Source organism: Patagioenas fasciata, chromosome 20 (genome assembly GCF_037038585.1).
Source record: "Patagioenas fasciata isolate bPatFas1 chromosome 20, bPatFas1.hap1, whole genome shotgun sequence".
Lineage (NCBI taxonomy): Eukaryota > Metazoa > Chordata > Aves > Columbiformes > Columbidae > Patagioenas > Patagioenas fasciata.
The window spans coordinates 6800652-6818453 of NC_092539.1; the positions used below are offsets into that span (position 1 = coordinate 6800652).

General features: G+C 48.3%; 1 protein-coding gene across 2 annotated transcripts; it reads right to left on the reverse strand.

The window, feature by feature from the left end:
• Positions 1–1205: 1205 nt before the first annotated feature.
• On the reverse strand, positions 1206–17608 carry CRAT (carnitine O-acetyltransferase). 2 transcript variants are annotated; one of them, XM_065853538.2, is made up of 15 exons: positions 17478–17608; positions 15456–15558; positions 13942–14205; positions 13362–13480; positions 11188–11241; positions 10027–10192; positions 9282–9456; positions 8628–8806; positions 7468–7568; positions 6884–7003; positions 6551–6673; positions 6098–6233; positions 5556–5618; positions 4913–5050; positions 1206–4362 (listed from the first exon to the last, which is right to left on the reverse strand). In XM_065853538.2, the coding sequence occupies exons 2-15, from the start codon at positions 15483–15485 to the stop codon at positions 4147–4149; spliced, it is 1884 nt and encodes a 627-aa protein (XP_065709610.1). In that variant the 5' UTR covers positions 15486–15558; positions 17478–17608; the 3' UTR covers positions 1206–4146. The 2 variants fall into 2 exon arrangements, with proteins under 2 accessions (XP_065709610.1, XP_065709609.1); XM_065853537.2 differs by having other exon boundaries at positions 15456–15547; positions 17478–17586.
• Positions 17609–17802: the final 194 nt, after the last annotated feature.

The following is a 17802-nucleotide window of genomic DNA, read 5'->3' on the forward strand; positions in this document are numbered from 1 at the left end:
ATTATAAAGCTGCTTGAAGTGAGACGTTTCTGTCCATCTTGATTATTTTTCTTAACTTTTCATCTGTGCCTGTTGCCATAGGAGTTTGTGTTCGTATGGAGTGGGAGCTGCTGTAGAAACTGCTGGACAACCAGAGTGTTAACTGTAGAACGCGGTGATCCTCATCTAGGAGATCAGGAATAAAGGCTGTCTGAAGTTCTGCATTTAAGTAGCTATGGGTAGTAAACTACCCGTGTTCAGTTGCCATGGCAAATATATATATATTTTTAAGAACTGTTTAATATTTGCATAACATAAGCAATTCTGTTACCATCTGAAGGACCTGAGCACTGGGTCTGCTTTGAAGATGCATCAGAGTAAAGCAGCATCTTGCAGCTTTCACAAGGACATTGCATCTGACTTAGAAAAGCTCTACTAAAATGAGACAGGACATCAGATAGGCCGCAGGGTATGGTCGTACTATATGTTTCAGTTTGAAAGCTGGTACTATAACTTATTTTTTGCAAAAAGCACTGTTTTTTCTATCTCTTGTAAGTTAACTTAGAAAGCCAGAAGGGAGATCACAGCTCTTCCCCAAGGCCAAGGCTGGAAGTGGATTGTTTCCAGAGGGGCGAGCAGTTACGAGACTGCTGGAAAAACTGTGTGGAAGCATCTGTTGAGAACTAGAGCACAGGGAAGAAGTTTCATCTCCGAGAGCAGTGTAGTGTAAAAAAACTGTTCCATTTTGTGTTGCCTTCCAACCCAAGTAGGGAGAGGAAAAGAGCTCTTGTAAGACACTATAATAAACTTTCCTCTGTTCTCTGTGAGTTGTTTGTAATCTGCACCTTCTCCCTACTTTTGCTGTACCTTTCCAGAACTCTTTGCAATACTTGATATAGCAGAAATTCCTTAGTGATCCCATGGATTTTCTTAACTAAATGGTGCTGTGCAGAAAAAGAAGATTTGAGCTCTGCCTTATTATCTTACACTTGTATGGAGTTGTCTGCCACTCGTTTTCTGAAATGGGATATTTTCTTTGGAATATGTGGCTTTGCCAGCAGATGCTTTCTATTCCTCCCCTGTACTTGAGGGGCTGGATGGAGATGCCGAGACAATAAAAGGAAGGTGACAGAACACTGTGGTTCACTGTTCTTGCTGTCCCCACACAAACATCCTCCCATAAGGGTTGTTTTGTCACTTCTGCAGTGGCGAAGGAGATGTAAGCCTTTTTGTAGCACTTATCTGTTTATTGTGTTTCAGTTTATTCAAAGAACATTTCAAAACTTTGCATGACATGGATTACATGACCGAAACAGTATTTAACCCAGCTAAGCAGCAAAGCATGCAACACCGCCCAGCTGTGTCATAAATTACACTCATACCTCAGGACTTATCTGAATATTTTCAGTCTGTGTGTTTCTTAAATGATTTGTTCCAAATGGGTAGTTTTTGTGGAACTGAAGTTTCTTGTACTTAATGTGCCTTTAAGACAATAGACAAAACAATCAGACAACTGGAAACAGAGAACAGTATTTGAAGGTATGAATCAGGACATCACAATTTATAATTTGTACAATAAGAAAGGACTTTTAACAGGAAAAACCTTGTAATGATTTTAGCGCCCTTTCAAACACTTCAAAAATTGGCTTCATTCATCTGAATTTCAGCTTTGTGTGTCATTAAGGATGCATTAAGTGGTTTATGAATCTTGTATCTCTTTCAGTGCAATAGTCTGCTTGCAGCTGCACTCTGCTGAAGCCAGTGGGGTATCCAGATTTAGATCCAGAACAGACCAACCTTCCGAGGTACAGTCACAGCAGCGTGTACTTCTGCTTCATCTTTAATAGGCACTTTCCTTTGAGAGCCTCCCCTTTCAATGAGACAGAGTAGAAAAGGGCCAGTCTCAAATACTTGAGGCAATACTGTAGCATCAGCGGTTGAAGGTGTTGCAGACAGGGAAGAATAACTTGTCCCCTAGCAGAAGAGGTTGATTCGTACGGGGAGTGGATTACTTTGGCAAAAGGAATATTTTTTTCAGTGTCAAAGCCTCCATTAACCCAGATGTTATTCCAGCAAGGTTTGGTCTTTTATGTAGTGTTTACACAATCACTTATGTCATGATAATACTGAGTATCCTCCTGCAGCTTTCAGTGTAATTCATGCAGAGGAGGCAACAGAGCAGCGATGAGCGTTTGTAGGGCTCCTATTGGTTTTTTTTCAGACTATCTCACTCCCTTCAGGATTCTTCTAAAAGATCAACTAAATCCATGTAGATGATGTGAAAGTGGCAGTTCATACAATCACTGGCTGTGCAGGTGAGTTTCAGTTAAATTCTCCTTTTAAAGATTTATTTAGGTACAAGATAGAAGCTTCGAAATAACATCCTTTCAGGAAAATGCAGTAGCGTTGGCTTCTGTCTTTCAAGAAGTGAATTAGAATGATTTTTTTCTTTTAGCTTAAACAAGTTTAGTGCAAATTTCTTCATAGGTGTTCACTAAGGCACTTTCATCATGTCCCTTGCTGTTCTAGGATCTGAAAAGTGGCAATTATGATCACGTAGTTCCCTGTAAACAGGCCATCAGACTCCTAATGCTGCTCGTTTACGGTGATGTCCCAGCAGCCACATCTTAGAGGGTGTGCAATTTGAATATTAAATTCCTGTTGCAGAAATAGTATTAGAATTCTTCATTACCATATGGTTTTACTAAAAAAATACCAAACAACAACATATAGTCAGGAGCTTGGATTCTGCCAGATTCATTGGAAGTAGCACTTACAAAAATTCCTATGCTACAATTGTATGTTAATGTTTATATATAAACCTCTTACTGTCTCAAGTTTGTCAACTGAACATGAAAACACTGTCATGAGATCAATCTCTCACAGAATAGAGCTGGTTCAAGTTAGGCGGCAGTAAGAGAAAAGTGCAAGAGTGGCAGAAAAGGTGCAGTGGTGTTACTGCAGGAACAACTGCCACAGTGGACAAACATCTTCAGTGCCCGCGTGTTCTCAGCTTTCTTCCTGCTTTTCAAGATTTTCTGTCTCATCAGAGCAGAGTGATGTGATTCTACAGCTGTTTTTCCTTTGGTTTGAACAGATTTGATCTCTGTGGCCAGAAATGGAACTATGTTCTGGAGTTCCTCATCAGAAACATTCTTATTTGTCCGCAACTTAGACATAACACATTACGTACACATATGTTGTTTCTGAAAGTGAAGTATGTAATGGTGTTCGCGTGTGGCCCCCTGGGTGGCAAACAGAAGGGCAGCATCTGTTCTTTTCCTCAGTTGCAAAGGAAGATACAACGAAGCAAGTGTCCTGCTAACTGCACAGGCAATTCCTTCTCATCTCTCCAAACATTAAGATACATAAAGTCAAAGCTGGCAAAATTTTTATGCTGAGCCTAAAGATCCGTGGCTAGGAGCACAACAGCAAGCATAACAAAAAACTCAGAACAACAAAAACAACAACAAAAACCACCTTAGTTAGTAGCAAATGATGTTCTGTTGCTGATAGGGTCAATGCAACAGAAAGGGCATCCTAAAACAAGCAAAGGGAACGTTCCCAGGCCTGTAAAGCATGTGATGGTTGGAGTGCCTGGGATAAGTAGTGCAGGGCACTCTAACGAGCCTGGATCTGCTCCCACTTAAGAACTTCTTTCTCCCCTTGCCAAACTTCAACGGTGGCGTTTTGCTGGAGCAGCAGAAGGATCCTCAGTCAAGTTTGACAGATGCTGCACTCTTCAGCAACCAGCAGAAAGACTTGGTCTTGCAGTAGTTCCATCACATTATGAATGTCCCCTGCTTTTCCTGGAGAAGAACTACCTTCCTCACCAAATGGATTCACATACTGGTAAGGACTGTGCTTTCTGTATTCCTTTACAGTAAGTTCCATAAAAACACTATTTCAGTCCTCTTTGAGGACAGGAGTGTGCACTTTGTATTGATGGGAGAGGACCAATTGGTTCTACTTCAGCTAAAGACAGCGTTTCCTCTTACCAGTAATATCTGCAGATGACAATTCTGTATCCTCTTGCTGAAAACAAATGACAGATTCCCTCCAAGGTTCCAGGGCCAGCTGTGCTCTCAATAATTTTCTGAGGAACTGGGAACTTCAGTGCATGAAGAACAGCCCCTTTAGCTGGGGGTTTTGCATCACGTTTGCCTCTTACAGTTTGGATTTGGGAGTGGACTGGAGCAAGCTCCTCATGTCTAGCAGTGCCTTCTCAAGATAATGTGCCATGCGGGCGGCGTTGGTGTCAGCACAGCTGTTGAAGGCTGAAATGGCAAAGTTGATGTGCTCATCCATGGGGTTGTAACAGACTCCGTAGCCATCTGGAACCACGGGACCAAAACACATCACGCAATCTGTCTTTGCTGGGACCTGCGGAGACAATGCGATTAAGAATTTCTAATCAGCCAGAGAGAAATGGAGCCATCAAACGCTAACAGCTCTGTCAACAGAAGAAACTGCTGTCTTGTGAAAATGCTCTAGAAAAGGGACTTTTTGGTCAGGCCCACCTACCACCACACACACACTGGATTCTGCCGTATAGTAGCAATGTGTTTTCCTTTGCATTTGCAAAGGAGGAGGATTTCTCCCCATGATAAGCTTGTAGTGAGTCACAAGCAGAACTGTATCAGTAAGAATTGCAGCACAGCAGATGAATGTAAAGCTATTCGGGCAGCTGACTTCAGCTGGTGCAGGTAGACAGCAAACATGACTGGTGATCTCGGCCTTGGTTCTGCTGGTGTTTTACAGACGTGACAGGGACTGTGGCAGCTATAAGATCACAACTGCAGCTTTCTGGGATTGGTAGCAGGCTGAAAAGTTTTTGTCCCCAAATGAACAGAAGGAAGTGAAGGAGAAATGCAGAGAACAAAGGCAATGAAAATGAAGAGAGCATTTCCATCTTTGCTCAGATGGGTCCTACCTGGCTGGTTGAGAGGTTGAAGTGCATTGCAACAGCATAGGCCGTGTCCATGAACAGCTCAGGTATGCTCACTAAGTCCTCAATGGCTTGAAGCTTCAAGCCTAAGAGGTGGCGATCTATTGCGTTGCCCTGTATTGCCTAGAAGGAAGGAAGACTAGATGAAAGCCTGTCCAACAGGCAAGCGAGCAAAACTATCGGTTTCTTTAGGTTAAAGAAAAAAAAAGTCTCTAAATGTTAAAAGTCAGAAGGAAAATAGTCTTGCCTTTAGGGCCAATAGTCAATCTTGTTGTAAGGACTGTGAAATTCAACACACCGGTGGAACTAACCTTACAGTTCCAGCCTACAGGCTCGCTCTGGTTTAAGAGATCCTCGTGCAACTTTGGCATTTATCAGCAACAATGACAGTGAAAACTGAAGCTATTTTCAGATTTGATTCTCTCCTTTTAGGCTGGTCACAAGGGACACAAACCATGAGCTAGAGAGAAAGCGTTCAGTCTGTGCCCTAGAGCACTGTCAGATCAGAGCCAGCCCTGGGCAACAGCACCCGTGGCCACATCGCTGTGGCAGCAGAGAAAGCTCTTAAGGTCTCATCTTTCACCAGAACCCTCATTTGCTATGTAAACCCCCTGCTCTGGACACTCACCATATTGGTGTATTCCTTGTGGGCCTGGGTAGCTCTCCGCAGCAAGTCTGCTTTCTCCTGGTCCTGAGAACACACAGATCTGGCTGTAAGTTTTTCTGCAGAATGGAAAACCTCACTTTGGCTGTTCTCTAGGATGGAGGACATTTCTGCTTTGTGTGTTTACACTAGACTGATTTTTAGCTTTACTAGATTTAAATAATTTTGCTTGGCTCCATTACTTCATTCTGAATGTTGTCGTCCATCCATCAGTAGCAGGATTTCTTTGAGTTTGAGTAGCTAAATGGACTTTACGAAAGGATGAAACTTCTTGATGGGATTAGAAATGCCCATATGTTGTTTCTCAGGCTTTCAATACATGTGAAAAGAAAGTCAAATGAAACCCAAGGTGTGTAACTATATACTCAGAGCTATGTTTCAGCTCAACATCCTATCAGGTGCGGTTCTGCTTAACTGAAAGCAGCTGACACTGAGTTGCACAAATAAGCAGCTTCCCTCTTTTTCTGGAGCGGAGTCCTCTTACTCCACATCTTTGAGAGCCTCACCGATTTGTCCGGGCTGTCCATTGATTGCACAAACTTATGGGATTCTATAGAAGTGGAGCGGATGGTGTCTGTGCGGCCCAGGCGGAACATCCTTAGCGATGCACTCTCGTATGTAGCACAGGAGTGGCCGTACATTCTGGAGGGTGGAGAAAAAGGTCACAGAATTGAGTTTGTCCTGAGAGGAATTGCCTCTTGTGAAGCAGACAAGCTATGGGGATGGCGAACACTTTATGTGAGTCCCATTGACAGCTGATCTCTGATGCTTCCTTACTAGGATTGTACCCACACAGAGGGGTTAATCTCGCCTGTTTGGCAGCTGCCACAATGAGATCTGCTGATTTGGGACACAGGCCATAGCAGCCTGTGTGGGACTTGTCTGTGACACCTTTATTGTGCTCACATATTTGAGTCTGACAGTGAGGATGGCAAGAAGTGATCTGTCGGTGGTCTCACCTGTAATACGCCAGCTGCAAGGCCAGCTGGATAAAGGCATCAGGACTTATCTTCTCAGATTTGGGGTAGTTTTTCCCGAACTGATGAAAGACCAAGACGATAACATCCAGGTCTTCGACCATTCTGCAAGCAAAGAACGAGGATGTGTTCCTTCACCTGTTGCTGCTTGTTGCAACATAAAGCTATGGACTTTCCTTTCATGAGGCACACAGAGAACAGGATATTTGGATCTGATCTGTGCAGGGACAGAGCGCTTCCTCCCACAGAGTTGTCTGGGCAGTTATTATTACTCCCTCGGTCACTCAGTAGCTCTCCCCACCACTTCATACTTACATGTTGAGGTTCTGCTTCGCTTTCTCTATGTCACTCTTGATTTCTGGGGTGATGTTAAACCTCAGCTTTTTGGGCATTGGCAAAGGAATCATAGGCGATCTTACCAACTCAGGTTTCTTCCTGCACAGAGAAATGATTATGTTCAGCCAGACCTTTAACATGAGGCTCAGCTAAGGACACCAGAACCGGGGCAGAAATGCACAGGAGATCTTCCCCAACATCTTGTGACACTAGTCACAGGCTGAAATATTCTTCACAGTGCCATTGCAGTGTTTTTTGAAGGGGATGAATGAAATACCTTTTGTGTCTTCTGCCCCAAATAAACACCCCTCACAGGCAGAAGTCCTGTTAACTCTGAACAGTGTAATTCCCCAAGGATGGAAGCAGCAGCAAAACCTATTAGAGTAGCTGGTCACTCAGTTCTCATCATGAATACAAGAACTGCAATACCTAGTTAGCCTACCACTACCCTTCCTCCAGAACAAATTCCTAGGGGCTGAGCAGTGAAGAGGCACATTCTTAGGCTTTAAACCACCTGCTCCCCAACTCTAAAGCTGAGGAAAAGCAGAGGAGGTAGGACTCACGTGTACTCCACGATGTGATCCAAAAGAGCAACAATTGGTGGGCCTTCTGCAGGAGCGTGTTCGTATACAAGACCACAGGAGCCATCTTCAGCGACGATGAACTACAAGAGAAGCACGAGAGGACAGTGGTGAAGACAGACAGACAGACACTGTGTGAAGATCTGGTATCTCGCTGTTCTGTATCAGAACAGACAGTGGTCCTGTCCTTGAGCACTGGAAAGGAGGTAACACAAAGGCTGCATTTACCAGAAGGGCAATGGAAGCCTTTCAGCAGGCACAGAAGATTGGGTAGCGCTGTTACAGTTTTGCAAAATTAACTGGGTAAGAATGTGCCTAAGATACAGATATATATATATATATATGTATGTATAGAAAACATAGGTGTGCTCAGTGTCCTGGCAATACAGAGTGGTTCAATGGGTTTGATGTACTTAAATGTACACATAGTACAGGAAAAATAGCACCGTGTGCTGCCTTACCCTTACTTTTCAATTAGCTGGAAGATCTAAGTTTTATCCTGTCAATGAAGAGTTCTAAATCGGAATAAAATAGCTGAAAAGATTATGAAGAGTCCAGCAGATATGAGAAGAATCTTTTAAAGCACCATTGCTACTATCCATGAGCCAGGATCCACCAACAAATGAAGGAGAAGTTTGAATAGCAGCAGCTGTTGAAGGCTCTTGACGAGACTGAATGGAGAAAAGATCAGAGGGATGCTGCGGGATGGCAGCTTATGTTTGAAACAAGAAAAAACACAACAAAAAAGCCATTGGGCAGCCTCTGGCAGAAACAGGAAAAGTGACAAGCCTGGGGGAGATCCGAGGAACAGACCTCCCTGCGGTTGGGCTGTCTCCAAGCAGACGAGGCATTGTTCACTGCAGGCAGAAAATTGATTTACAAGGAACACAAAGAGCTGCTACACTGAATAAGCGTGGGCAGAGGCAGTAAAAGAAACAAAAGTCCCTGAGGCAGGAATGAGTGCTTGTGGTGACTGCACGGGAAGCCGTAGGATCTCACGCTGTCACCCACCACGCCTTGTCTCTCCTATTTCTCCGCTCTCTTGATACAAGGAAAAACCTCCTGCGGAAGTTTTCTGGGATCTCTTGGACCTTTGTATTCTCATGAAAAAGCAGCTCCTGCTTTAGACCATCAGCACTCACCTGAAGGGTTTTGTCGAACCATCGATTCCCGCTGTTCCAGCGACTGCCTCCGCCGTGCAGCATCTGGGCAGCCACGCGGCTCCTGTAGATGTCGTCGGACACCCGCGGCATGGGCGCGTCGAGGCAGATGGTGCAGATGCTCTTTTCAATCGTACGCACAGATTCCTTGTTGGTCTTATCTGGGAGAGAAACAAACAGCAAATAAGTTGAAAAACTTGCACTTGAATTGCAGGGAGATTGAAATTTGAAAGAGCGGTTTTGAAGGACCCAGTGTTGGATTCCCATTGTAATTCAGTGCAATATTGGTCATTTAGGGGTGTATTTGGTTATTAAAATTGCAGCCAGCTGGGTTGTTACAGGTGTGGGTGTGCTGTGTTCACCCTCCTTTTTTCATTTTTCTTACATCCCACCTATTTGCAAGGCAACGAGCTGGGATTTCAGGTCTAACAAAACAAGCTTCAGACTTTCTACCTTCCAAACCAGAGATAACCATACTCTGCAATGAAATCAAGTTGCTCCTTTGAGGCCTAAAGCTCATGTTATCTTCCAGAACGAGCTTCCAAAGGAAAGAACTGAGCAGAGCACAGCGCTGAGGTTGGTAGTTCAAGCGTTTGTGGTGTTCTTTGGCACTCTTATGTTGGGGGCTCTACAGACCTTTCAGCAGGTTGTTGTAGGCTTTTGCCCAGCTGTTCCGGTGGTTCGTCGTGAGGATCCCAACAGGTTCTTTGTTTGTTTGGAGGGAGGTGTTCCATATCTTCTCCAGCTGAATGAACAGCTGGTCAGTGGTGAGGGGACTTCCGTCACTGTTGTAAACATCCAGCTCAAAGAACTGAAGGTGAGAAGAGCGGACAGAGACAGAACATGAGAGAAGATCTTTATTGTCCAGCCCCAGAAACATTCTGTGAAACATGGAACAGTCACTTTGAGGAGTAAGACCTGACCTAAGAACTCAGCTTGCAAACAGACCTTTGAAAGATGCTCAGAGTTGAGAGACCTGACTCCAGCTTCCCTTGTAGGGCATAAATACCGGCCAGGTTTTAAGCTCAGAAGCTGTGGTAAGGAGGGCCAAAACACAAGAGGAGTTCCTATTTCTGAGACTCAGCTGTGGCGATAGGGTTTGTTATCCTGTTTCCACTTGCTGTTTCCAATTCCAGACCTGATCTCTGGGTTTTCTCTGAGCGACAGGAGTTGCAGGGAGAAGAAACAGAGCAAGAGAGTGCTCTTCTGCCTCGTAGCCTGTTGCTCACAATCCCAGCTACTGGCCAGCTAAGGCCAAAGGGGATAAAATAAGCAGGAGCGAATTCCTAGTGAGGGAAACTTTGTGGGCAGAGACTTTCTGAAGCTGAAACGGCCACCTGCGCCTAAACAAACCTCTCAGAAAGCTCAGGAGCTGCCGTACCTGGAAGTTGTGAACCACCGTTATGTGTCTGGACTGCTTTTTGCCTTTGGCGTAGTTGACGATGGAATCCCGCTTGGGCCCGGGGATGCGGCAGGATGAGAGGATCTGGTAGTACTGGTTCATGCAGAGGGGCTTCCCACCCATGTACTCCACCGGGAGGGTCTCACTGCAGACACAGCAAGGTGAGGAGGAAAGGGGAGAGAAAATGTCAGTGAAAAGCCTGTGCTCCCTGCACCAGACAGGCACAGGCTCAGCCATGCAGCTGCTGTCACTCTGGCAAAAACTAAATGTTTTGGTGCTGGTGGCATAAAAAAGGGACCCTCCTTCCTCATTCCCACCAGCATTCTTAGTAGGGACTAGAGAAAGTGTCTGTTTGCTGGCCTTTCATTTGGGAAGGAGAAAAATGCAATCTTCTCTGTAACACCAGAAAAATAATCTCTGGACCTAATACATAGTGTAGCATGCGCCGTGCTGTCTGCAGAGAAAAAATCCAGGCGCAATATAGTGGGAGATGTATTGTTTCCAGTGAAATGTCAGAAAGAGGTTTTTGGCTGTAATTTTGAGTGGTGAGTGTCTGATGTGCTACTCATGAACCTGATGGGACTTGATCAATCATTTGAATAGTCACAGTCCAACTCCTCTTCTCGTGACTGGCCCTGAGCCTCAGCTGAATTTGGTTGTAAAGGTATGATGCTGGTAAACATATTTTTGGAATATATAATAAATAAGGCACGTTCAGCAGAGGTTTGGTGGTCAGAAGAAAAGGGGTAGCAAGCAACAAGTTTCTCTAGAGCTCATCCTGTCTAACTGGAAGATGAGAAACACCAGAAACCCAAAAGGAGAGGAACAAATTCCTGCTGCCTGAGCTGTAACTCGTTCTGCGGGCAAACAGACCCATGTAGCTCCACAGGACTGCCAGTCAGGCTCGCTCCCTCAGCTCATACATGTGCCAATGAAAGTATTAAGGTAAACAAAGAGCATGAAGAGAGCAAAGTAAATTTGGCAGTGACTTTGGCAGTGAGCAGCGATGTTGATTACAGTATCTCTTTCCAAATATGTGCTGTATTCTCTTGCGTTTTGATTTGGGAGATCTACTGACAGGGCTCAGCCTCTCTAGGACAGTAAGGAACACGTGAGAAGTTAGGAGGGTCACAAACTCACTTGTCAATCATGGTCTTGAAATCCAGGATGCCCTCGATCAGCTTGGCAGCAAACCTGGAAAAAATATCAAATGTAGCAAGTTGAGATTCAAAGACACAACATCTGGGGCTGAGGAACAGCCAAGGAGGGCCAGCAGAGCCTCCCTCTGCTCCTTAGAACGTTCAGCCTTTCTGCCGAGCCCCTGTTGTGCCCATCTCTGGGGCTGTGATTTGAGATCGCTGGATAGTCCACATAGCACTTTTAAAATGTATCTTATTGTATAACCAAGGAACTCTGGACAACTTTCAGGAAAGCAGGGTTCAGTTCAGATGCATAAATGACCCTCTAACAGCAGCATTTTTAACTGATGTGTTGTGATTTTTTTTATGACATCCTAATTCTGAGTCTTAGCATAAAACAGCACCAAGAAAAGCGGATTTCTGCCCTTCCCTGGCCAGGAGCCACCTCAGAGTTTCCAGGCAAGGCGCAGCTGTATTTCCCTGCATCCAAAACTCACCACTGCTGACTTAATTCCTACCCGAGGAATTGCTAATTGCTAATGCAACTCTCGAGAGCATTCCTCTGGCATTGCGGGATCTGAAACAAATACAGGCGTGCTGCAGGCTGGCACCGAGGTGTTGTGTTTACCGGGATCAACGTAACCACTGCCAATGCCAACTCCCAGCAGGGAGGGAGGCTGTAACAAGCCACATCAGACTGTTTGGCTCAGGAGTGACAGGTTTGGCCTTCTCTGACCCAGGAGCTCCCACCCACGCATGGGAGGAAGGAGGCAGGAGGTCACTGTGGCAAGAGGTTGCAGTCAGACTGTCAAAGGTTTTAAAGTGGTGTGAGTATTAGGTGTTTGCAGGCAGTGTCATCTGGTTTTGCTCAGCCTGCCCGTCCCTAGTAATGATCAGAGGGTGTAACTGCCAGAACCTAAGGGCGACATCCTGCAAAGCAGTTTTTAATGAAGATTTCCCAGCCTTAGTGTAAAAGCTGAGGAAGTAAAAGAGCTGGGAAACAACAGTGAGAGGGTTTGTGCTCCTTCCAGAGAGCACACAGCCCAGGAGTGGAGTTAGGGCTCGAGGGGGAGACGGCAGCTGCCTTGTGTTCAGCCAGCAGCGTTGCCAGATTGAAGAATGGAGACACCTCTACTTTCTAAACTTGCCTTCTGGTTTCTGAAGTTTTGGTCTCAAGCCACGCTGTCAGACTTCTTTCTGCAGCCACAAACTATACAAATGCGCATTTAAATTGTATTTTACATGGGAGCCCAGATTCTCATACAGCTGCTCACTTCCACTGGCTAGGGCATCGCACTCCAGATCTTATCTTCTTTTGGATAACTTAAGACTAAGTAACCTAAGGAAAAGCTTTTGAAAGCGTTTGTCTAGTCTGGCACTGTCCCTGTGAGGCTCACGCTCTGCACCCCTGCTCGGGTGTATCCAGGGGAGTGGAAGGGAGGATTTGTTGTCACTCACATGGCTCCGGGGCTGGTACTTTTGATCTGCCAGAGCACTGATGATTGTGGCAAAGGCAACCCTGTATAAAGGTCAATGCTGAAGATCTGCATGTGTATTTAACACAGCTGTATTGGTGGTTAAAAATTAAAGGGAGCCCACATGGGAGAGAGGACATGGCAGGGTTTGATTGTGAGAAAAAACTGGGAGCGGAGAGGCTGGTGACTTAAGTTTTCTAAGCCATAAATCCAGAAGAGGGGACAGTCTCCTGCAGGAACAGATGCAGTGATGGTTCCTGCAGCAGCTTCCCCGTCCCTTTAAAGTGGCGAACTCCAAGGTCTTGCTGGTTGGGCTCTTTTACATGCCTGGGCTAGTTTTTGTGCCTCCTTTAACTGTACATGTAATCTCAGCGCCTCATAGTCTTTAGTGTGTCAGATCCTCACAGTGCGTCCAGCCAGCAATGTGGCCATCTCGCTAGGTTTTTAGTCCCAGTTTAGTACCTGAACCACTAGACTCTTTGATTTTCCTTCTTGATTAAATATTTAGTCTGGCACAAGCAGGAGTCTCCTTACAGCCTGGCAGCCCTTCCTTATCTGTACGGCACAGACAGCTATCAAACTTGGGGACCACATGCTAATTGCTGTCTTCCCCAATCATCCTGAATACCCTCCTCCCTGTCCAGCAGAGATAGCTCGACCCATGTGAAATGGAGGAGAAAGCAAAAAAAAAGGACTTTACCTGAGCTGACCTTGTCGATCCTGAAAATCCTGCTTAGGTAAAACCACACCTGGGCTGGAGTGGACCACGACGGGCAGGCGATACTCCAGGTACGCGGTCTTCAGCCACCAATCTGAGAGCTGGGACGGAGAAAGGCAACATGCAGCTACAGCATCTGCTGCTGTTTGACCCCAGCCCAGCTGAACAGCCTCAGCATCCTGCCCCCAGTTCTGTCCCACGCTTTGCAAACAAACTGTTTGGGTTTGATGTTGCACATGTGAAAGGGTAGAAGGATTTGAGAAAGGCGGTGTGGGGCTTGAGTGGAGCATTTCCTTCAACTTTTGGGGGCAGCTGTGTGATGCTAACGGTTTAGAGGCTTCAGCGGCTACAGACAGAGTCTGGGACTCCCTGTTCTGCCGTAAATCTCTCTGCTCACCCGTCCTGGTGAGGGGTTGGCACAGTAAGCGGAGGTCAGCAGCAGGCTCATCACAAAGGTGATGCCATAAACACACATGCAGTGGATACAGCCAGGACACTGGAGAGGTGGGCATCAAACTTCCACCCTCCCTGACCAGAACCTGGGGCCAGCATCCCGACCTACCCAGTTGTCTGTTTTCTTGGCTCTTCTCTCCAGGCCCTTCTGCAGCCTTTCCCCGACGCCTCCCGGCTTGCGGAACTCGGCCACCAGCTCCTGCGTGTGGTTCAGCTCCTCCTCGCTGATGATGGGCTGCAGAGCCAGCAGGTAACGGTCCAGCGTTTGCTGGAGCGGCGGCACGGGGAGATGGGGCAGCGCTTCCTGATGAAGTTGGAACCTGCCCGGGATCTTGCCTAACGCTGCCGGCTTCAGCAGGCCGTAGGGCCTGGCCTGCAAAGCACAGAGCAAATGTCGAGACACAACTTCCCCCTGATGCGCAGGAGGTAACAAATAACCTGGAGCTGGGAGTCTCCATCCCAGCCCCTCTGAGGGTGCACAAGTGTTTCAGCACGGAAGCAGAGCACATGAAGCACAAATGCAAGGTGCAGGTCTACTGACTGCATGCTAGAGATGGCTGTAGGACATCCAGAAAAGCTGCAAAAAAGAAACATGGTCCCCCAAGATACTGATTCTCAACTCGTCAGAGGACGTACTGCCAGGATAACGACACATCTCCAACCCTCTGGACACCTTCCAGCTGAAAGTCTCCATGCATTTGACAAAGTCAAACGTTTCCATCGCATAGTAAGCGGGAAGAAAGTAAGTCGTGACAGAAATATTCATCTTGCCTACTGTCCGAAGCTGTTTCACAGAACCCCTGTGCCAAATCAAACTACCCTTTGGGCTTTGAGGAGATAGGATTTAGAGAACAGCTCTTCTCTGATTGCCCAGGGATGGTACATTGGGCAAGGAACGATGGGAGGACACAGCTATGTTAGAACCACCTCTGTCCAGTTGTACCAGTAAGGGACTGGCCAGATCACAGGAGCCTTTGGAGAGGGAAGAGCAAAAGCTTTCTGGGAAACTCTGGGTGATGCCAACAAGCTCCTGGGGTCTGATGGGGTCATATGGGAGTGAAAGCACCGCTGCATTTTCCTTGGTGGAGAAATAAAATGGAGCAAACACAGTCGCTAACCAGGAAGTGAACCTGCCAGTTTTCCCCCCAAAAAACAACAACATCCTCTTGGGTGAACAGGGTTGGACATCCTTTGGCTTGAAGATGTTTAAATTACACTCTAAAGGTTTTCAGTTCCCTCTGCTCCGCCACCTCTGTTGGATCTGCTGAATCAGATACTCTCCTACAGGATTCTGGACTTTGTAAAGCCAAAGAGAATGTGCCCTTTGATTTCCAAGGCAATGAGAAGATAACTCCTGGGAGGAGGTGGGGGGACAGCTAAGCACAAAGAAGAAAGAAAATAAGAGAGCAAGCTAAATCTGCAAGGTGACAAAGCCTGCGCATGGCACTGAGCCCCCAGAGAAGATGCTCTGTGCTCTCTGTAGGACCTGGCGAAAACTACGGGATCAAGGTCTGGAGAAGGAACGTTAAAAACAAGAGAAGGGGGAATTTCTGAAGCATGAAAAGAGAGTGGGGCTGGGGAGAAATGCAAGGTGTTAATCATGACAGCGTGGGCATACCGTACCTTCTCTGCTTGCTTCTGTTTCCTATCCATGGCTGGGAGGACAGAAAAGATGGGAAACCTCTCCCTCGGCCTGTCTCGGTTTCCTCTTCCACCTGACAACGTGCTGCCCGCGCGGGGCGTCACCTCGTTAGCAAACTGCCACGTGGCTGCCCTGACCAGAGGGTCCAAGGCCAGACACAGGCCCGGGAGAGGCGGGGTGGTGATCAGACCATCAGGCTGCACCACCTGACTGCCATGAAGGTGACATTCCGGGGAGCCCTCCCGTGGCCACTGACCCTCAGCTCGGTGTTACCCGGTCAATCGCTCTGGGCTTCCAGCCATGGCACAAGTGAAGGTGCTGGGGACATTGTCCCCTCAGCCTTTGCCTGGACCGTGAAACTGCAGCAGCCATAGGGAAAACCCTAAACATCTTTGGGCAGGAGAGACCCCAATTTATGAACTGGTGGTGACACGGTGGGTTGCCACCGTATGGGACAAGCTGCTGCAGGGAGCATTTCTGCAGAATATGGGGCATTTGGTCCCTTTGCTCAGGCAAAGGTGGCCAGAGGTTGTTGGATAAGGACAGTTCTCTCGCAGGAATGGGACAGTGACTGCATCACTGGGGGTGATGTAGGATTAGTTGGAGATGGGAGAGAATTCAGTTAAACTGCCCTTAAGCCCCGTGCATGTGTGGTCACTATGGCAAGCTGAGACTTTGGGGAGTTTTGGTTGTCAGCCCTTAAAAGATAAAATAAATAGGTATCTCCAAAGCAGGACAACAACAGAACTGTGCAGTCGCAAGGAATGTCACCCCTTCCTTTGTGTCTGTCTGGTCTATCGAAGGGCAGACAAGCACAGTCTTATACATGGCTAAGATCAAGTAGGATGATTTCAGACTGTTTCAGATTTTCCCTAAAATCCCAAACCAAATTAACTGAACACACTGCATGTTACACGTAGAGTGGATTTGTATCCTTCCTCTTTTATGTCCTCTGCTTGTCTGAGGTCAAACTCAAGTGTTTGGGGGAGGCAGAACAGCGATCGCAGCTGAACAGAGGAGGCAGCTAGCAGTGAACAGAGCAAAGCCTCCACCTTTCCCCACAAACCCAGGGAAAGCGAACACCAGCAGAGCGTGCGGACGGGCCAGCTGGCTGGCGTCGCTCCCATCCACGTTCCAGCAGCAGATGACCTTTTCCAGAGGGAAATCCACCTGCAGGCTGGGGGGCTGGAGGAATTTCAGAGCAGTGTCTGATTCCCAGCGTGGGATCAGATGACAGAGGTTTGTCTTTTATTTTTAAATTTGAAGCTGGAGACGCCCCCTCAAGCCCAGAGACAACCAGCCCTGCGTGTCCCCTCAGTGAATCCATCACAGAGCTGCTGCCACCCTCATCCTCCCCCAGATCCATCGGTGTTTGCAATAAACAGTTGCTAAGGTGCAGGGCTGACAGCTCTGCTGCGTGTGTGACCTTCTCTCTCTTTGCAGGGAAAGCCGTGTTTTACAGGTGAAAGCCTCAGATGGCAGCTCCGTGGGCTTCCCTGCCCTGCCCAGCCATGGCTGGTGTCCATCATCCCCCAGCCCCGCGCCCCATCTCTGCTGGAGGAACCGAACCAGCCCGGAGCGGTGATTTCAGCCTCTCCCGGCTCCTCGCTGCCGGCCAGGCCCCGTCCGCCCTCTCAACCCGGAGGCCCGCGGGCAGCCCCGGTCACCGGCCCCACGGCCCCGCCGCTCCCCCAGGCTGAGGGAGCGGGGCGGACCCTGAGCGGTGCGGTGGAGCGGGGCTCACACCGGGCCCCTCCACACCGGCCCCCGGCAGGGCCGCCCCGGCCCCTTCCCCGAGCAGCCCGGGGAGGCCCCGCGGCACAACGGCCCGTCACGCCGGGCCCAGGCCGCTGCTGACCGCCCGTGCTCCTGGCTGTCCGGGCGCCGTGTGTCACCCCCGCGGGTGGCGCGGCCTGGCCGCCATCTCACCCCCCCAGCCCCGTCCCGGGCCCGCTAGAGGTTCCCCCCCGGTGTCCCGCGCTAGGAACGCGGCCGGCACTCACCGCAGACCTCGCTATCAAGGCCAGCATGGCTCCGCTCGCTCCCCCGGCCGCCGCCCGCCGCAAGGACACCGGCGACACCGGGCGACACCGCCCGGCCGCCCCCCGCCGGCTGCTAGGGGGCGGGGCCACCCCGCCGCCATCTTGGAGCGGGGCGAAGCCCGCACCGCCATCTTGGGGAAGGGCAGAGTCCCGTGGTGAGGGAGGGTGCGCCGCGATTGGCGTCGGAGCGGGGATGCGGCCCCTCTGTCCCCTGCCTTCTCCGGGAGCTGGTCAGAAGAGCCGCCCTGCTCGCCGGGGCGCGCCCTCTCTCTCGTCCGCGCACACC